The sequence below is a fragment of the Falco rusticolus genome, chromosome 1, assembly GCF_015220075.1.
Source record: "Falco rusticolus isolate bFalRus1 chromosome 1, bFalRus1.pri, whole genome shotgun sequence".
NCBI classification, from domain to species: domain Eukaryota; kingdom Metazoa; phylum Chordata; class Aves; order Falconiformes; family Falconidae; genus Falco; species Falco rusticolus.
This window is the reverse complement of record NC_051187.1, coordinates 21,443,424-21,463,017: the sequence shown is the minus strand read 5'-3', so window position 1 is coordinate 21,463,017 and position 19,594 is coordinate 21,443,424. Positions and strand designations below refer to the sequence as shown.

At 58.0% G+C, this 19,594-nt stretch overlaps 2 protein-coding genes across 6 annotated transcripts in view; one reads left to right on the top strand and one right to left on the bottom strand.

Moving 5' to 3' along the window:
• The first annotated feature begins 77 nt into the window (after nt 1-77).
• Nucleotides 78-8,728, top strand: TMEM120A (transmembrane protein 120A). Its single transcript, XM_037375011.1, has 12 exons — nt 78-210; nt 2,602-2,720; nt 3,237-3,353; nt 3,857-3,916; nt 4,648-4,743; nt 5,048-5,137; nt 5,550-5,615; nt 5,992-6,053; nt 6,311-6,403; nt 7,123-7,187; nt 7,799-7,867; nt 7,955-8,728. The coding sequence occupies exons 1-12, from the start codon at nt 136-138 to the stop codon at nt 8,066-8,068; spliced, it is 1,026 nt and encodes a 341-aa protein (XP_037230908.1). The 5' UTR covers nt 78-135; the 3' UTR covers nt 8,069-8,728.
• Nucleotides 8,729-9,190: 462 nt separating this feature from the next.
• Nucleotides 9,191-19,594, bottom strand: part of LOC119142258 (NADPH--cytochrome P450 reductase) — a 31,272-nt gene continuing 20,868 nt past the window's right edge. For all 5 annotated transcript variants that reach the window (XM_037375010.1, XM_037375006.1, XM_037375008.1 and 2 more), the window contains 13 exons: nt 18,785-18,913; nt 18,013-18,162; nt 17,013-17,137; nt 15,979-16,068; nt 15,404-15,502; nt 14,636-14,752; nt 13,705-13,823; nt 12,369-12,550; nt 12,057-12,206; nt 11,249-11,516; nt 10,680-10,825; nt 10,323-10,408; nt 9,191-10,116 (listed from right to left, as the gene is read on the bottom strand). In XM_037375010.1, the coding sequence (XP_037230907.1) occupies nt 9,972-10,116; nt 10,323-10,408; nt 10,680-10,825; nt 11,249-11,516; nt 12,057-12,206; nt 12,369-12,550; nt 13,705-13,823; nt 14,636-14,752; nt 15,404-15,502; nt 15,979-16,068; nt 17,013-17,137; nt 18,013-18,162; nt 18,785-18,913 (1,806 nt within the window). In that variant the 3' untranslated portion in view covers nt 9,191-9,971. The remainder of the gene's footprint in view (nt 10,117-10,322; nt 10,409-10,679; nt 10,826-11,248; nt 11,517-12,056; nt 12,207-12,368; nt 12,551-13,704; nt 13,824-14,635; nt 14,753-15,403; nt 15,503-15,978; nt 16,069-17,012; nt 17,138-18,012; nt 18,163-18,784; nt 18,914-19,594) is intronic.

Below are 19,594 nucleotides of genomic sequence, written 5' to 3'. Positions count from 1 at the left end.
ACGAGGCTCCAGGAGCGCGGCGATGCCCCGCCCCCGCCCCGCCCCCTGGGCGTGCCCGGAAGCGGCGGGGGGCGCGGCCGCCCAGCGCAGCCCAGCGCCGCGGGCCGGGGCCGCTCGCCCGCCGCCATCGCCGCCATGGCCTGCGGCGCCTCGGCCGCCGAGTGCCTGCGGGAGTGGGAGGAGCTGCAGGACGGCTACCAGCGCATCCAGGTACCGCACCCCGCCGGCTGCCCGCACCCCGCCGGCTGCCGGCCCCGGCACCGCCCGCTGCCCCCCGGAGACCCCGGCCCGGCGGGCGGTGGCCTCAGCCGGCGGGTGGGCGAGCACCGGTGGCGGCTGGGTGGCGTCTGCGGTGGTGTCAGGGCTCGCTTCGACCCCGGGGTACCGCGGGGCGGTTCGTTACCCTTTGCCGGGGCAACGGCGGGGCGAGGGACCCCCTCGTCCCGGGGTTACCGGCACCGCGGGGGAGGGCTCCTCCGTGGGGGTGGGGGGTGCCCCCACAGCATCCCTAACGGGTGCCGGCGTCTCCATCCTCGGATTGCGGTCCCTTGTTACCCCTGTGGCCCTGCCGCGACCCTCGGTCGTGAGTCCTTGTGCTTCTGGGAAAGGGTTTTGGAGCAGGGCAGGGGGTGCAGGGCTGGGCCGGGTCCCCACCACGGAGCCTTGCCCGGGCACCGGCCTTTGGCCAGAGCCGTGGCCTTCCAGGGCTGGCCGGTCTCCTTGTCCAGCCTGCCATGGACGTGGCGTCAAGACGCAAGATCTCCGGATTTTTAAAGGCCAGGAGCGGGGAGCGGCGCTGCCTGGCACGGCACGGCCGGGAAGAAGGTGCGCAGTTGCCGCTCCACGCTCCTTATGGCTCCTCTCGTCCTGGCTCTGGCAAGCCCAAAGCCGGCCTCGCAGGGGAGCAGAGGTAGCCAGGAATGGTCACACCACAGCCAGGCACCTGGAACGGATAGCCTGCCTCCCTCAAACCCGGGCACCCACCCTTGGGTGCCCCGGTACCCACCAGGGCTCTGTGCCAAGAAGGTGACTGGTATCAGAGCTGTTTCCACCTGCTTTGTGTAATCCCCAGGGTGCTTGTTGCCTGGGGAAGGAGTGGGCAGGGTTCAGCTCAGACAGGGGTCACCCAAGGAAAAGGTTGGTTAACCATCTTCTGCTGTGCTTCAGATCTGCAGCTGCACCAGTTCCCTTTCCCCCTCCTTCCCCCCTGGGAGCGGGGTGAAGCGGATGTTGTTTCGGGCACGTCGCAGCTGTGCCCAGATCTGGGGCAAGGGAGGCTTTGAGAAACCTCCTCTTGCTCCATAGGGGTTGTGTGGATGTCCTGGGTTGCCCGCTTTGAACCCTGCATGCAGCCGTGCTGTGGCAGCCCTTTCCTTTGGAAACCTTCTCCTGGGGTGGCTCCTGGTCCAGGCTGTCTCCAGACATTGTGCTGGGATGCTGGCACGACTAAGGGAGTTGTCACAAAAGCTGCTTTTTCTCAGTTGACTCCAGAGCAAGAGAAGGAGGTGACTCCAGATGGGAGCAGGAAAGCTTGATAGCCGAGCAGCAAATGTCTCGTGAGAGATCAGGGACATAAATCACTGCAGGGGGAGCCAGCACTATCTGGGATCCGTTCCCACCCTGCCACTGCTTGTCACCAGAGGGAGAACAAGTTGTTTCCCTCTCTGTTTCACCTTTCTCCTTGCAGCTTTGAGATCTGCTGATAAAGTGCTTGATAAGAGCTACAGAGGCTAAAACTTGTGCATCAAGGTCTAGTCCAAGGGTTGTTACGAGCAGCATTTAATTCCCTAGTGGAGGTGGCATTCAGGCTGCCCGTGGTCGAAGTGAGGCTGTTTTCCAGCTGACCTGGACAAGAAGCAGCATAGATCCAGCCATGCTCTCTCCTTTCCTTTCTAAATATAGCAAAGAATGGCATCTAGCCTTACCCAGGTGTGGTTGGGTTACCGCCGCACGAGGAGCCAGGCGCTTGGCTGCAGCCCTGCTGCCACTCCGTCCTTTGTCTGGCTCATTGACGGGCTCCTTCCAGCTTCCTGGGGGTGCATGGGATGGAGCCCCAGAGCCATGAGTCAGGTGCTGCACGAACCTCCAGGCAGAGAGAGACGCTTGTCCTGCCCCAGCAGCCAAAGCCACCACTGCTGGGTGGCTGCTGCCCTCAGCCGTAGCCCTGGCCCCAGCAGCATTTTTTTCCTCCCCCGAGTCTTTCCCATCCCCGGTGCAGCAGTCAATGGTTTCCCAACTACGGGAGCATCCCCAGAGCAGGATTGCTGGCTGGACTTGCACAGGCCGCAGCTGGAGCCGGGTCGGACACAAGCCACGTGCGAGGGCCAGAGCAGGCTGTACCATGCGGATGTGCCTGCACCTGTAGATAACTTCCTTGGGATTGGGGGTGGGCATCCCCAGCAGCTGCTCCTGCCCCCACAGGAGTCAGGATGGCTGCAGGCTGGCCCCAAACGTGCCTGGCCTCTACAACCACCTCTTGTCTTACCCAGCTGCTCTGCAGGTGAAGTTAAAGACGGCTTTTAACAGATGCCCCCACAGAAGGTCCGAGGACAGGGATGGCTGGGCAGGCAGCTGTAACGCATGCTGGTCTCTCTTTCCCAGGATAATCACAAGCTGTACAAGCAGAAACTTGAGGAGCTAACCAAGCTCCAGGACGGGATCTCCAGCTCCATCGCACGACAAAAGAAGCGACTGAAGGAGCTGTCGTTCTCCCTCAAAAAGTAAGTTGGCATCCTGGGACAGGGTGGGACAGGATGGGAAAGCAGCAAGGACAGGGCTGTTGAACTCAGCTCATGGCCCTGTGTCCAATTCAGACCTCGCTGCAGCTTCCCTGGTAGCAACGTGCTGTGGAGGTCTGGACTCACCCAGGCAGACCTTCCTTCCTCAGCTTCCCTTTTCTCTGCCCCGGTTTGTGCCTTGTTTGCAACTTGGGGCTTGCAAGGGCTTTGCAGGTAACTTGAACTGCCCTCTCCTGCACAAAGCTCGCTCTCTCCATCCTTCCTCGAGGGTGAGAAGATCACCTGGCCTCACTCACTCTCATTCCTGCTTCCTTTCCTTTAGCAACATCCCAGCTAGCCAGAGCAGCTTGCCCTGCCAATAGTCATGGACTTGCCTCTAGTCCATCTTCCCTGTCCTTGGGTTGTCCTTGTCTGAGACAGTCATGTATCAAGTGCCAGCACGTGCTGCTTGTGTTACAGAGGCTATCCTGATGCCAGCACCTGTGTTTCCCCCCCCAGATGCAAAGCCCACGTGAGTCCCGAACAGGAGGAGTCCATCCAGGAGACCCAGAGCCTAATAAAAGAGAGGCAGAATGTTTTCTTTGAGATGGAGGCCTATCTACCAAAGAAGAACGGGTAAGAGGCCTCTCGTCCCTGGGTGAAACACCAATTCCTCCCTCCACGTCCCTGTGGCTGGAATGCTGCAAGGCACAAACCTGCTGTCACCCTGCTCCCAGCAGTGTCCCAGCTGGGCTGCTCCGCTTCGGCTCCCCGGAGGACACCTGGGCAGGAGCCAGCCTGAGCCTCTGCAGCGCTGCCCTCGTCCCCCTCACTCCTCTGCCTGCTCGTGGCCTTCACCTGCCCTTGAACGGCAGCCGTGCGCGGGGGCGAGCCCCGGCAAGCACCCCAGTGCCCACAGGAGGTGGGGGGTGTGCTCAGCCACCCGTCCCCCTGCCCTTGGGAGGAGATGCCAGAGTGTTTGTGCCAGTCACGCTGCTTGGCAGCTCCGAGTGGAAAACAGCTGGGGGTTCTCAGCCCCGCGGCTGCACGAGAGGGGACAGCTCTGCCTCACCCCCGCGGCAGCGCTGCCAGCTCCCGGGCAGGCACCCGTCCTAACTCCCCGTCTGCTCTCTCCCCAGGTTGTACCTGAGTCTGGTGCTCGGGAACGTGAACGTCACGCTGCTCAGCAAGCAGGCCAAGTACGGCTCTCGCGTCACTGCTGCCGTGTGCTTTGCCTGCCTTGGGATCCCCTTGTCACTGGGAAACAGCAGCTCCCGGGCTGAGCTGCCGCATGTGCAGCAGACACGTGGCTGGCTTGGCTCACCCGGTGCAGATTCCCGTCCCGGGCTGTCCCCTGCTTCCTTTCCTGGAATCAGCCGGGTCCTCGACTCCCCCTGACGCTTCTGCCACTGGGCTGGGACAGACCGTTAGCTCTGACACGCTCAATAGGATCCTTCACTGAACCCCTCTCCAGGTTTCCCCTGTGTTAAGGGCTTCCAGGAGAGTCAGACTTGTGCAGCTACTGGCAAGCTACCACCTCTCCCCTTGGGGAAACGCCAACGGCCAGTTTTGGCCCATGAGAGCCCCCCTCCATGCTGGGACACTAATGCCAGAGGTGCCCAGCCAGGAGCCCGTGTCCTCCTCCCCCTGTTCCCCAGGCCTCCCCTTGGAGAGCTGCACGGACCCCAGTCTGCCCAGCTTCCCAAGTTGTCCTGGCCACCCGCCAGGCTGGCATGGTTTGGAGGGTCTGGAAGGTGCCTCACCCGTGTGAAAGCAGCCTGGTGTGCTCTCCTCTCAGAAATACGCAGGAGACAGGGCTTTTCCTGAGCATGCCCCAGAGGTTCCCAGCAGAACACTTTTGTCCGCCCAGGTGAGGACACAGACTTCCAGCAGCCACCTTGCTCCAAGCCTTCCTTATGCTTCCCTGCAGGTTTGCATATAAAGATGAGTACGAGAAGTTCAAGCTCTACCTCACCATCATCTTACTCATAGTCTCTTTCTCCTGTCGCTTCCTCCTCAACTCCAGGTGAGTCTGGCTTGGATGCTGGGCAGAGATCTCCTCCCAGGGCCCCGTGTCCTCCTCTCCCATCCTAAAAGCCCCAGAGCTGAACAGGAGACCCTGAAAAAGTATCTGGCCGCTGCCCTGGAAGTGGGGTGGCTCTTGTGGCTGCTGTGATCGCACAGTGGCCATGGTGGGTGGTGGAGAAGCGGGTCTCCCTGGCCGCAGGGTAGGTGGGCATCCCACAGGGTGGCTGCCTCTGTGCCCATGCCCCCAGCGTGTGGGTGCTGCCACTTCTGCCACCTTTACACCTTGCTTTGTTTGACACCAGGGTGACAGATGCTGTCTTTAACTTCCTCCTGGTGTGGTACTACTGCACCCTCACCATTCGGGAGAGCATCTTGATCAACAACGGATCCAAGTGAGTCCCTTGGGTTCCGGGAGGGGGACGTGTGGCGAGTTGGTCCTTCTCTGCAAGGCTGAGATGTTGGGACCCATTGCATAGCTCTGTGCTTCCCAAGGGAGCAGCTCCCTCCTACTTGGGGTGTGTAGCAAACCCCAGTAATGAGCTGTGTGAGCAGGGTGGGAGGAACTCCCCGTGCAGAGGCGTGCGGGAGGGTGGAGCAGCGGTTGAAAGAGACCCAGTCCCCAGGTGCTGCCTAAACTGGAGGCGCTGGGTCCTGCTCCGTGCACAGCTGTTTCATAACCTGCTCCTTGCCTTGCCCTGGGAGCTGGGGGGTGGCGCTGGGCTGGCTTCACTGTCCCGGGGTGCGTTTGGGTCCCGCTTCATGCTCCAGACCTGACACCACTGCTTCTCTGTGTCTGCCTTCCAGAATCAAAGGCTGGTGGGTTTTCCATCACTATGTCTCCACCTTCCTCTCAGGTGTCATGCTAACGTGGTAAGTGTGCATCCCCCCCGGCCCGTGGGGGGCTGGCTCGGGCTGTGGCCAGCTCAGGTGAAGGGGCCTTTGCTGCCTTAACCCATGGCCATAGTCCTGCTCCGTGCACGTTGTGGTCCAACAGTTGACTCCACACGTTCCTTGCCGGGCCCAAGCGCCCTAAATGAAGCAGCCATCGGCACCTCTGTGTGGCAGGCAGGGTCCCTGGGCTGGGGCACATGAGGTGCTGTGACGCTGTGCCTGAGCTGGGGTGTCCCCCAGTTTCGGTGGGAGCCGGGGCGAGGCAGCGGTGCCCTTACCCTGGCTGTGGGGCAGGCAGGGGTGGCTGCGTCCCCTCTCGGCCCCACGTCCCCCAGCCAGCACCGTCTCTCCGCAGGCCAGACGGGCTCATGTACCAGATGTTCAGGAACCAGTTTCTTTCCTTCTCCATGTACCAGAGTAAGTGCTGCCACGTGGGCAGGGGGCTGGCCTGGGGTGCTGAGCATGCCTGCCTGGCCCTGCGACACACAGAGACCCAGCTGTGGCTGCTCACAGCTCCCCCCTCCCCTGGGTTTTCCCTGGGCCTCTCTCCTGCCTGCCACTGCCCTGGCGCCGGGGATGGTCTTTGTGTACAGGGTCAGCGCGGAGCCCGGCTGCTGCTGGGCTGAGAGCTGGTGCCTGGGCACCTGCTGACCGCAGCCACGCTCTCCTTGCAGGCTTCGTGCAGTTCCTCCAGTACTACTATCAGAGTGGGTGCTTGTACCGGCTGCGAGCGCTGGGCGAGAGGCACAACATGGATCTGACTGTGGGTAAGCAGGGATTTTTCCTCACTGGTTGTCCCAGTTCAACTGGACCTGCTGTTGCCACAGGGCCTGTGGCTGCTAGCAGCCTCCCTCCCACCACCGGACTGGTGCTTGGCTAACTGGGAGCTGTGGTTTCCATTGAAGGTGATGGGTGACAGTTATTTTTGTTTTGAGGCTAGTTGGACTGCGGTTTACCAGGGGCAGAAATGGTAAAAGCTACAAGTAAAGCCAAAGCTGTGAGAGCAGCATCTCCTGGGGCTGGCAGCATCCTGTAGGCTGGATGTTATCCTCCTCCTCCTCTCCTGGGGCCACCAGCCCAGGGCTGGCTCCCTCAGGAGGTGAGGTAGCAGTGGCTGTGGCTCCTGGCATCCGAGCTTTCCCCAGGAACCACCTACAGATGTGAAACGTCCCTCCAGCACCCCACGTACTTGTGGGCTGCCACCTGCCTGGCCCCTGTGACACCGAGTGCTCAGGCTGAGGGACAGCAGCCACAGGGAGGGCAGCTCTACCGGAGCAGCTTCCTCCAGAGCCCCCGTTGGATTAGCACTAGGAATCCCTGCAAGTACAAGTGCCCACGGTGAGGCTGCGTTAGCCTGGCAGGACCTTCTCAGCCAGGCATGGGGTGGCCACTGAACCTCCCGGCCCATGGCCCCAGGAGCTGGGCTCCATCCGTTCCCCCGTGCAGCGTGTTCTGGGGTCCTCATGCAACCCTCCATCCTTTGCAGAGGGCTTCCAGTCCTGGATGTGGAGAGGCCTCACGTTCCTGCTTCCCTTCCTCTTCTTCGGGCAGGTGAGTGTGCACTGTTCCTTGCAGGGACCTCAAGAGGCCGGAGCCTCAGGGGGGAATGGATCGTGCCGTATCGCACTTGGCAGCCTGGACACCACACGGGTCCCCGCAGGCTGCTGCAGCCACGTGATACTGATGCCAGGGAAATACTTTCCACAAATACTGAGCTTTTTGTTTTCTTCCAAGGCACCCACCACCTCCGTGACTCAGCTGGTGAGGTGGGGAGGACCTGGGGAAGTTTTGCCAAGTTCTTAAGTGATGTGCAAAGTACAGCAGAGGGGCTGGTGCAGAGAGCCCTTCCAAAACCCCTCTGAGCTGCTGCGGCTGACGGGCCAGTTCTTCCTTGGTCAGTCAGGCTGCTGGCTGAAAGCAGCAGGCTGGTGTGAGGGTTCCTCCCGACCGCTGGGCTCTAGAGGGTGGCAAGGAAGGGGGAGATGTCCGAACTGGGGTCCTCTGCCCCCAAACTGGGATGGGGTCTCACTGCGCGCTGGGGCAGGCTGGCCTCACATGAGGTCTGCGGGGGGGTTGTGCCCAGAGGAAGCAGCTGGATGAGCATCTGCGTGGGCTTGAGTGTCTGAAAGCAGAAACTCCTCTAAATCTCCTCTCTCCTGCAGTTCTGGCAGCTCTACAACGCCATCACCCTCTTCCGCATGCTCCAGCACCCCGAGTGCAAGGAGTGGCAGGTAAGGGGGCTCCCAGGCAGCTGCCCTGGGGAGGGGGATGCCCCAGGCAATCCCTCCTGCTGACTTGTGCCTCTGTGGCTCCTGCAGGTCCTCATGTGCGGCCTCCCCTTCTTCATCCTTTTCCTGGGGAACTTCTTCACCACCCTCCGTGTGGTCCACCAGAAGTTTCAGAACAAGAACAAAGACACAAAGCGGAATTGAAGGGGGGCAGCGTGGGGGCCAGGACTGTTTCTCCCCACCAGCTCCAGCTCCCATCCCCTCGATGCCGTCCGGACTCTGGTGTCTGACCCCATCCCTTGGAAGCCTGGGCGTGGGACAGAGCTTGGCACCTGCTCACAAATGGACCGCGCGTTCACCACGGTGCTGGATCCGGGAACGTCCTGCCTGCCTTCCTCCTCCAGGAGAGCAGGGTACCCGAGAGAGCTGCTCCCTTCCCTCTGCCCTGAAGACATTTGCTGGGATGGTTCCCAGGGATCAAGCCCAGCTCCTCTGGCTGTGGGCAGGGGCAGTGCAGGGTGCCCAGCGTGGGCAAGGCAGGGTGCAGGACTGCCAGCTGCCTCTTACCCAGCTCCCTGGGGTGGTTGGGGCTCTCCCCCTTCTCACATCGCCTGCAGCCACTGCCCCGCACCCTCTCTGCTTCCAGAGGCAGCTGGAGGCTGTGCACAGTGCTGGCTCCCAGGCTCTGTGGGACCCCGCTCCTCTACCGTCGCACCGGTGGTGTGGGAGCACCCTGAGCCGGATCCAGGCTGCACGCCAGAGCTGTGCAAACAGCACGCTGGTCTCGCATCTCTGGAGGATGCACGTGTAAAAATAAAGGGAAGGTGCTGCCTCGGGTTGCCGGGGCGGTCTCTGAACAGCTTGCATACTCTGCTCTGGTCACCTCCCCGTGCCCCCACCCCAGCCCAGGGTGCAGCACTGTGAGCTGTGGCCACCCAACAAGCCCCGCAGGACATCAGCATCCCTACAGACTGGGGGAAGCCCTGTACTACCCCTGGGACCCCCTGGAGTGGTGGGAAGGAAAGAGCAGGTCTAGCACAGCTGTACCTTGGGCTGAAGCCCCCCAGTCCATCCCCACCGCCAGACCAGGGCTCAGCACCCCCAGGCAGGGGCTGGCCCCAGCTCCAGAGCGGCCACCCAGTCCCCAGGTTTCCTGCTGGTTATCAGCCATTGCTCCTGCCTCCCTCTTCCCTCTGGTGGAGCAGAGAGAGGGCAGGAAGCAAACTACAGAAACAGTATTTTTATTCCAAGGGCAAATGTATTTAAATAATTTACAGTCATTGGACAGCCTGAAAGTTGGTTTTGGTTGTTTTTTTTTTTTTTTCTTTTTTTCCCCATGATTTAAATCACAAAGATGTTAAAATAAAGACAGTATCTAAAAAATGACCATACACAGCATGAGGGAGGGGCTGAGCACAGGGGAGTTGCTGGACCCCAGGAAGGAAGCAGCCGCCCCCCCCCCCCCCCCCCCAAAAAAAAAAGCATGTCTCTTCCAGAAGGGAGAGGAGCACCCCCCTCCCCGCTGTGTGCTGGAGGGGAGGGGGGAGCAGGGGTAAGGAGCAGGGGCCTGTGGGGTCTCTGTGCCCAAAGCTGGCCCGAGAGGGTGGGAGGGGGGCGAGGGCAGATCGCCGCCCCAGGCCATGCCCTCACACCAAACCCACAGCGCAGGGGGCTGCAAGCTCCTCCACCTCTGTCCTCCCCAGGGTGGTCTCCAGCCCCAGGGGATAAGGCAACACCTCGCGTTCAGGGAAGGACCCCAGAGCTCCCCCCGCACCGCCCGTCCCTCCTGCCCCATGTCAGCCATGTCCCTCACCTCAAGACGAACGCTGGTGCTGTGAGGTGCTCCCTGGGGTGCTGGGGGGACCACGGCTCCTGGACAGCAGCCTGAGCTACCCCCCTGCCCCTCTCAACCCCTGCCACCCCCGGGGTACACAGCCTGCCCCGAGGGGCTGCTGTGGGCCCGGAGGGGTTGGGAGTGACACTGGGGTAGCTGTGGGCTGCGGCCAACGCTGTCACCCACAGCAGCAGTGGGTCAGCAGGCACTTTGCACCTCCTGTGGGCCCACACCTGGGGACCTGTTCTATCCCCGGCCCCACCAACCCCGCTCTTAGCTCCAGACATCCAGAGAGTACCGGCCCTTCGTCATCAGTTTCTTTACATAGTCCACGGCCTGGGGCTGGCCCATGTTCCCGAACTCGGCCACGATCTCATAGAAGGTGTTCTGCACATCCCGGGCCATGTTGCGAGCATCGCTGGAAACAAGGGGACCATGAGCGAGGCAGTAACACAGCAAAGCAGCAGAGCCCTGGTGGCCTCTCAACACCCAAACGCGGACAGTTTGCTCACCCCAGCCCACCTGCCGCTCGCCCTCCCCCGGGACAAGGACAGCGTAACCCCCCCAGGGCTTGTAACACACAAGGTGAGGAACCGCATCACCCTTCCCGGCCACGGGACCTACCCGCACACGTAGATATGAGCATTCCCCTCATTAATCAGCTTCCAGATGTTTTCCTTGTTCTTCTTCAGTAAGTGCTGAACATAAACCTGGCAGGGAACAAGGTGGATGTGAGAAGAGAAGAGCCCAGCCGAGCCCCCAGCCCGTGGGCCATGGTGGGGGCGGGGAAGCCAAGCCTGTGCTCGTGGCTCCACAAGAGAGTGGAGCTGCTGGGTGCTCCTCAGATGCCACCAGCCCTCCCCAGCCGCCAGGCTCGAGGCTGGGAGGCTCCAGCCCTCAGGGCCTTTTCGTCCCTCGCTGCCACAGCCGGGGCATGATGAGGGGCAGCAGGGACGAGCAGCTGGGGGACCACAGCAGTACCTTCTCAGCCTGGTCCCTGGAAAAGGCCACATTGAGTTGGGTGAGGACTCCCTCCTGATGGAAGCGGGCCAGCTCCTCGCGGTACAGGTAGTCCTCCCGCTCACGGCGGCAGCCGTAGTAAAGCACCGTCTCGCCCACCTCTTTGCCTGCGGGGTCACACAGCAGCCATCAGCTGCCCCCCCTGCAGCCCCCAACCCTGGCCTCCCCACCCCCCCTCATCCTGCCAGCCCGGGGGAGGCAGAGCTGCACCACTGCTTCTGTTCGTCAGGGGAAGCTCCAAGTACCCACGTGCTTTGGAATGAGTCTAAGTGACTTGACTGTGGTTATTTGGAGACACGGTGGCAGCGGTCAGAGAACTGACTCGGGTCTCTCCACCCCCCCCAAACATCCTCTGCGGCCAAGAGGAGGACAAAGCATCCTCACGCTGGGCAAAACCACTTTGCTGTTCACCCTGCTCCACCACCTCTGCTCTTCGCTAGAGCCATCAGCAGTGTGAGCAGCACAAGCTGCACCTCAGAGGCACCATCCTGCAGCAGCTCCAGTCCCCAGGGCTGGTTCTGGGCACTCACCTTGCTGCTTCAGCCAGGCCCGCTCCTGAATGAAGCCGATGAAGGGGGCTATGCCAGTTCCCGGTCCGATCATGATGACGGGCGTGCTGGGTTTGAAGGGCAGGCGGAACTGTGACTTCCTGACGTACATGGGCACCAGGGAGTTGCTCCCATTCTCGTTGGGCACCTTGTTCTTGAGCCAGTTGGTGGCCACCCCTTTGTTCAAGCGTCCCGTCTTGGTCTCGTACTCCACCGTCACGGCACAGATGTGGATGGCGTTGGGGTGAACCTGCAGGGAAGGGATGTCAGCACCAGGCCGAGAGGGAGCCCCAGCGACCCCACAGCTCAGTCCCTTGTGCTCAGGGATGGGGGGAAGTTTAACCTAATGTTAATGTTGGGACAACTCTTCCTCCCCCGACAGATCAAGGCTCCCAGTATGCCCCACATGGGTCTTCTGTCTTGTGCCTGACTCATCACAGGACCGCTGAGCTCCCTTCAGTATTGCCAACAACCTCACAGCTTCAGGCACAAAATGAGGAGTGAATTTTGACCACCCCCTAAAACGCCACCTTGCTTCCAAAGCCCTGGAAGCACGAAGAGGAGCAGGGCTGCGGGGAGGGTGGTGGTATTGGGGCGCAGCTGGCTGCGGCACAGGACCCCCTGCAGACCCTGTGGAGGCTGGAATAATCCCCTTTTCTCATGCACAGAGATAACAAAAGCTGCCCCTCTCACAGAAAGGGTCACCTGGGCAGGTTCCCCATGTCCAGGCCCCAGCTGAGAAGGGGCAGCAGTCCCTCACAGCCTCCGTCCCCGCTGGAAGTACACTCACCTTGGACGAGGAGGCAATGGAGTAGTAGCGGGCCTGCAGGCGGGGCAGGAGCTCGCACAAGTGATCAATGGGGGGGCGCAGCGAGGGCATGTCCTGCAGGATGGCAAGGATGTTCCTCCGGGCCTCCACCACCCAGCTGAGGTAGAGAGCCTGCGGGCAAAGAGGGCACACGTGTGACAACTTCCCTACACAGCTGGCTAACACTCCCTCAAGCTCTCCGCACACGGTGCCCACCAGTCCTGGATCCCTTTCAGGGATCCCCCAGCACCCAGTTCAACCCAGCGGCTTTGCTGGGAAGGCCACAGCTCCCACCTTCCCCTCGGCAGCAGACGATGCCATTTTGCGGAGGCGCTCCTGCTCGCCGGCGTCCGTGGCGTACTGTGCCAGCTCGTAGAGGACGTTGGTGCGGGGCGGGTTGGTGATGTCCAGGTAGTACATCAGGGCTGTACGGTAGGACGTGGGGCAGGGGAAGGGATGTTTCTTATTGGATTCCTCTGGGGAAGAGGAAAAAAAAAAATATTAAAAAATCAGCAACTGCATGCCGTTATGCCAGATTTCGTTCCAGCAGCTACATCAGTGTATGGGAGCTTGAGACAAGGCAGGGGAAGGGGCTTGAGGGAGGAGAGCAGCCCTGGGGCTGAATCAGCCTGTTGGCCAAAGCCCCAAGCCCACACTGAAGCAGCTCCAGCGCAGGGCTGCTCCCTTCCCAGGCAGCTCCCTCTCCCAGAAGCCCATTTTGTGTTGCACAGATGCTGCCTGAGAGCTTATTAGCAAAAAAAAAAACCCCCCTGCTTCCCAATGGGGCCCTCTGCCCCGAGATATCCATGCACACAAGCACCCTGCAGATTCCCAGACCAAGCAGAAGGGCTGCTCTCCATGGCTAATCTGGCTTCACATCTCCTTCAGAGCTGGCCTCAAAAGCGTCCTTAGTCTCCTTCAGCCACGGACAGCTGTGCTCAGACCCCCCTTGGGAAAGGTAAGCACCAGCAATCACAGCTGGAGCCATTCAGTTCGGCAAATTAAGAGGTCTGAAAGGGACAGGAATGACAGCATGAGGCCAGACAACACAGGACGTCACACTAGGGGGCTGCAGACTCCGGCAGTACGTTAAAGCCACTTGCATCTGATGCCCCAGGTCAGGCTGCACTGCTTCAGGGTTAAGACAGGCAGCAGCTGCCACCTTCCTCCTGCCAGAGGCCAGCTCTGCTGGGAACGCTGCCCCAGAAGAGCTCTTTGTATCAGCACAAGTGCTCCCTCCTGGCAGTTCGGTCCCCCAGCCTGTGCCTCCTCCAAGGGCTGAACAACAGCATCTCAGACACTAAGACCCCTGCTGAGCTCCGGGGCTGCTGCGGCAGAAGGATGCTCTGGCGAGCTGATGCTCCCTAATTAGGAGTGTGCTGTTACATAATTTGTTGTTGAATGGGCACACTAAGTACATTTCGCAACTGACCCACTTCAACTGGCTCTCAGCAAGCAGGCTCCATGCCACTGCTAAAACGGCATGGCATTTGGAGTGGCCACGGGACATCTCCGTTTGCCTGGAGGTACCCTATGGGACCCGAAGGTGATCCGACTCCTGCTCTGGTGGGAAGGACAGAGACCATAGCTGAAGGAGAACTGATGATGCTCAGGAGTGATTCATACTCACCATCCAAATTGTTCAGGGACATGATCGTGTCCAGATCCGTGCCCAGGATCTCACCGATCTGATTCACCAGAGAAGAGTCGTTGGCTGGATACACCGCCACATGGTCCCCAGACTCATACCTGGCACGAGAGCAAGAGGAGAGCAGATAAAACACCAGCACTGCTCCTTGTCCACCCCAAGCCTGAGCTGCTCAGTGGGCTGGTGCAAGGACAACACTGAGATCTGAGCTGCTACACAGTGCCTGCACAACCAGGGATGCCAAACAGCTGGCAGTAACAGCAGAACATTATTCCACAACGGTCCTTTAAGAACCAGTTGGTTTTTTTACAAGGGCCTTCCGAGATAATAGCAGTTTTGCCAAGACTTTGACAAAGCCAGACTTCCAGCAAGGAAAGATGGGACAACTCCCTGGCAGACAAGGAGCAAAGCTGCTCAAAACCTCTGCCGATTTTTGTTATATGTTAAACCACCTAGACTCATGGCTTTCTCACAAGCAGACATAGAGGAATGTGAGCCAGCAAGAAGGTTTTTAAGAACAGGGTTTTATTCCCCCCATGCTTGCACAACTAAGCCAGGCAAACCCAGGCACGAGTCATCCCCAGCTCTCCCCTCTCTCCAGTTTGTCTGCCCCCTCGTTTTTTGAATGCCTCCTAGAGAATTCTTGCAGCTGGGACTGCTCAGGTAGGATGGGTGCGTGCAGCCAGCTCTGGAGTGACCCAAAGCAGCCAGCTGGCATGGCCAGGCACAGCACAAGAGCTGGGAGAAAGTCCTGGTATGTGGTACAGAAGTCCAGAGGGGCAGTATTAAGTAATTATGAGAACAAGGTCCCCTTCTGAAGGGTGGGATGAGGCCAGTGCCACATCCTTGTTCTTTGCTCCTGATGCAGACTGCTCCTGTGAAAACAGAGAAGCAGTCTCCCATGGCAAGCTACCTGATTTTGGAATTAGAGATATCCAGCTCCAGGTGCATAAGGTGTCGCTCTCCACCCTCATTCAGCTTGCGGTTCTCTGTAACCTGGGCCAGGAAGGGGTTCTTGGCATCAAATGGTCTGGAAGGAAAGACAAGGACCCTCTGGGTTACTCTCCTGCAGGCTCACAGCTGTATCCAGGTGTGCTCCCTCTGTCTCCAGAGCCAGTTCCCAGGATTTGAGCAGAGGGCTGTCCTCTTTCTCTTTCAAAGCACACTACAGCAGGAACCAAATTATGATTATGCTGCTGCCACATTGGCACAGAAAACAAATCTCCTTCTAAGCAGAGCTCAGCAGTCAACAGCTTCTGTCCCATTAAGAATACATGACTCAAAAGTAGATCGGAGGGACTATCACATCCCAGCGAAATATTTCAGGTTGGAATTAATTTATACAGCTAATCATCCCACAGCAATACTGCAAGTGACCATCATGCATTAGCTACCCCACCCCGGGCAAGGAAAGGCTTTGAGTGACCTCAGGACAGCTGCTGCAAATGTACCCGCCAAAGGGCACACACAAACACAGCCATCTCCTCGCTGCTTCAGTAACCGGGGAATCTCAGAGAGTCCCAATGGGGACTGGAGCCCGTCTCTCTTGGGCAGAGGCCGGCCACATGGCTGCACTGCAGAAATGACACTGCCTGCATAGCCGGGGGCGTTAGAAACATCCAGGATCCATCAGCCAAAGCCTGGCCCACGTGTACCCTGCCCAGGGTGGTTCGGCACTTACGGCTTCTGGTTCTCATAGCTCTTGAGGCGGCCCATCTCACCGGTGTAGACTTTGTTCATGTTAACATCGGTGTGCACCACCAGCTCATACTGGCGGATGCTGGGGGAGGAGAGGGGAAAAAAAAAAAAAAAAAAAGATAAAGTCAAACTGGAAATCACACGGTACACCTGGAACCATCATCTGCTTTGCTGGACTTGCTGCAGTTCAAGAACAAATGCATCTTCCATCCATTTGCCCCTCTGGAGACACGAGGGATCAGGCAGACCGTGCAGGAAGCCCAAATGAAAAGGAAACCTCAGCTTCACGGGGAGCATCGCAACCCAGCAAAGCCACCCACGAAGGAACCAAACCCATCACATCCCCACTCAGAACAGAAATCCAGAGCTAGGTCCAAACCCGCACCAGGATGGGCTCAGTCCGAACAGCCCGGCTCACTGCTCTACTTCACACACGCCCTCCCAGGTCCGGAAGGGGAGGCAGCACACGGGACAGGGGACAGCAGCTCAGGGCTGATGGCACAGCCACCAGAGGTGGGCAGCCTCTCTGGCACCTAAAGAATTTGCTGCCGTACTCACCTGGACTCTTCTCCTGTAGCCTCCACCCCGAAGTGCTCACACACTGCTGGCCAGAACTGCTCCCTCCAGGTGATGAAGTCTTCTTCCAGGCTAACCAGGGCAACAGAAAGATTCAATAACCTGGCCCCAGCTGGGAACAAAGGGGCATTCCCTGAGGAGCCACCTGAGATCCCTACAGACTCCTCCCTTCACGGTGGGAAAAGGCATCTGCCTTTGGACCCAGGTGGTCTGGGTACCTCCACATCCCCACAGATCATGAGAGCATCTTCAGAGCACTAAGTGGGTGGGAGGGAACTGTTGCTATACCAGCCACTCCTTCCTTCACCAGGTCTGCCAAGGAAGGCTTTGTTATTCAGGCTCTGTCTTTAACCAACCCACTTGCCCCTTGCCCACTCCTGGCTTCAGGTCACCTTCCTAAAAGGCAGATTCCACCACGGCAATGCTTATTTTTCTGGGCTCAGAGCCTCCCACATACAGCACATCCCTCTCATCAGATCTTGCAGCCCTTTAGAAGCAAAGCCACAGGCCGATGTAATTTCCCACGTGCTAAACGTGCTACCCACAGGGTGCTCAGGTGAGCAAAGGTCCAAAAAAACCCCATAAAAAACCAACCAAACATCGTCCAAGTCGGAAAATTGCTGCCTTCCACCATAAAACCAACAGTTCACAAGGAGACAGAGTTTGCCCCCTCCACAAGGATGGGTGGGTTTATCCATGCAGGTTAGGTTAACAACGGAGCTCCAGCAGCAGGAGTAAAGGCAGAGGAGGCTGCAAAACTTCCTCAAGTAATAACTATGGTCATTTAAAACTAACGTGGGATTTCCCAGACACAAGATCCCCTAGGATAGTCTTAGGTGTACAGGGATCCGATTGTGGGTGAGAGCAGACAGACACACACACTTGAAGACATGTCAGATCCCACAGCCAGCCTGTGGGGTTTATTTCTGTCCTAGTAGTAGAGCCAACTCCATGCCCAGTTCCTTTGCACAATGCTTTAGCCTGCTCTGACCAGCCCTTCAAGCCAAGCCACTTACTTGCCATCGTCATCTCCCAGCCCGAGTTCAAAGATGCGCTGGGCTCCAAGTTCCTCCAGCCTCTTGTCCACATACTTCCCCATGGCATTGAAGTGCTCATAAGTCTTGTTCCCCAGCCCGAAGACCTGGAAGGGAACACCAATGAGCATGGAGAAGCAGAGGCTGGACTTTTCCCATCCAGTTGGCACTCTCTGGCCAGTATCACCCAGCAAAGGATGCTGAAGACAGACAGCAAGACCTAGCCCAGCTCCTCACCAGCTCTTTGTGGACCTTGAGTAAGTATCTACCACTGGAGAACGCCTGGTCAGCAGGCACCACCAACTCCGCCGAGCCATCCCGGGCACATCACGAGGATGCACACACAAGAGCTGCCCACACCATCCCCTCCAGGGACCAGTAAAAGCCTGGGCTGCCTGCAGACCAGTTGCTGTCCCTTGCCTCCCACAAACCACTCGGCAAATGTTTGCTCACTGCTTTTATACAGAGCAGCTTAACATCTCCAGCAGTGGATTTTCTCCTCATTTGCAATTATTATGCTGCCTAAGGAATTTGGCCGGCGTTTAGGTGAGGTGGCTGTATCTCAGCCAATTATTCAGCTCAGCACAGGAAAAGAGCTATACGCTCCTCCAAGTGATTTAATTTGCGGGAGTAGATCTGGCCCAGGGCTGCTCAATTAGCTTCTGAACAGCAGCAGCCGCCTGTAACTCATTTACAGACCTCACATTCAATGCCTGCTGGGCTGTTTGTGGCAAGACATTACCAGCAAACCCTTGTGATTTAGAGAGTGGAGAGAGTACTCAGACATTCGCATTTAAAGCCCCCAGATATGCGTTTGCAAGTGTCCATGAAGCCCGGGGAGGAAGACAATAGGGACCACATCTGACACAGGCGCACAAGGCATAGGCATCACGTTGTGCCTTTACCCAAGCCCTGTGCAGGAACACTGGAGGGCTTGTGACTTTCCTGCTCAAATGCAGCAGACTGGAATTGAGGCACTTACTGCAAATCGGAGACCTGACAGGTCAGCATCAGCCTCCTGCAGCCAGTCATAGAAGTCTTGGGCGTTGTCTGTGGGGTCACCCTCGCCGTAAGTGGCCATGCAGAACACAGCTAAGGACTTGTCGATCTCAGAGAGGCGACTCAGGTCCGACTGCAACCAAAGGAAAGAATAAACCGTCAAGGATCCCACAACGTAGTTATAGAGCAAACCTGTTTCTACAATGCTGCTACCTCTGGTGGGCAGAACAGAGCACACGCAATGTCAAACAGCTGATTACAAAAGGGGTTGGGAAAGGCCAAACCCACCCGAAATGGCAGGGGAAATATAGCTAACCACCCTCACTGGACTGCAATTCAATGTTTCTACCCCACCTGAAAAGTGGTAAGATTTTCTGTACAAGGCTTTGAGGGACCAGGATCGTTGTTCACTCTGGAGAACACAATGCCAGTGCCTCTGTCCAAGACCACAGCAGTATGGGACCAATGCTGACTTCAGAAGGAATATGGAGCAAGCTTCATGCTGCCTGTGGATGACTCGCAACTCCCAAGACTCCAGACTACCCTCCTCTTTCAGTCATGTTGCAGTGTTTGCTCCATATCTGTAGAATGGCAAGGACCAAGCCTGTCTCTGCATCTTTCAAGCTGATCTTTTCTCCACTAACTGACGCTACTAAAAGGGCAACTGTTCCTTCTCCAGCATCTTTCTTTCTGGGTTTTTTTAGGGGACGTTAAAAGGATGTTATCTATCCTGCAGCCGTTCATGGATAAATTACCAAGTCATACTCCTCTGGATCCGCTGCCATGCCCCTGAGGCCATAGCGATGAGCATCTTTGGCGAGACGATTGGCAAACTCCTCTGCTGTACCTGTCTGGGAACCGTAGAAAACCACTATGTTTCGCCCCTGGGGAGAAAGAGAAATCCCTGTTAAATGGTGATTACTTCTTTGGTAAACGCACAGACAAAGCACATCTTGTCAGAGACAAAGGAAACGCCTCGGATCAGGAGCCCTGGCCTGCAACCTAAAGGCAACTAGGAGTCTGCACTTGTACGGGGCTCCACGCTGGATGCGTGGCAGAAAACTCGAGGCTAAGCTGTTAATAAGAACATGACTCTTGTCAGTCTCAAGAGGGGTGACTCAGGTCAGACAAAAACCCAAAGCAAGGAATAAAGCCTCAAGATTTATTCTCAACCTTAAGGCTGCATTGTGACTCCTGGGAACAGGGAACTCCCTGGATGAGAAAGCAAACTTGCCTAAGCTTTGGGAAAGTGCCTAAGCACTGCAGCTCCCACTCCGCCACCAGCCAGCTACTTTGAAGTAAACCAGAAAATATAGCCAGCCCTTGCTTCTTCCTCTGCTTCCTCTTGAGTTCAGTCCAGCAGAGTCAAAAGCTGCTAGTTCTGCGTACGACAATTCCCACTTCAGAGCGAGTCAGTTTGGGAATCAACCACGCAGATAAACAACTGCCAGCCAATGACTTTAAAGCCTCTGCCATTTCCCCCCCTGACTTTGATCTCATATTATTTTTTTCTTTTTGCACAAATTTTCACTTCAATTTTTTCTCTTAAGAACAACTCTGAGGCA

Bases quoted from the DNA above. Each gene is read 5' to 3' on its own strand.
- TMEM120A (XM_037375011.1), top strand. From the start codon at position 136: ATGGCCTGCGGCGCCTCGGCCGCCGAGTGCCTGCGGGAGTGGGAGGAG. The intron at 2,721-3,236 runs GTAAGTTGGCAT...TTCCCCCCCCAG, and splicing joins CTGTCGTTCTCCCTCAAAAA to ATGCAAAGCCCACGTGAGTC. The intron at 6,054-6,310 runs GTAAGTGCTGCC...CTCTCCTTGCAG, and splicing joins TTCCTTCTCCATGTACCAGA to GCTTCGTGCAGTTCCTCCAG.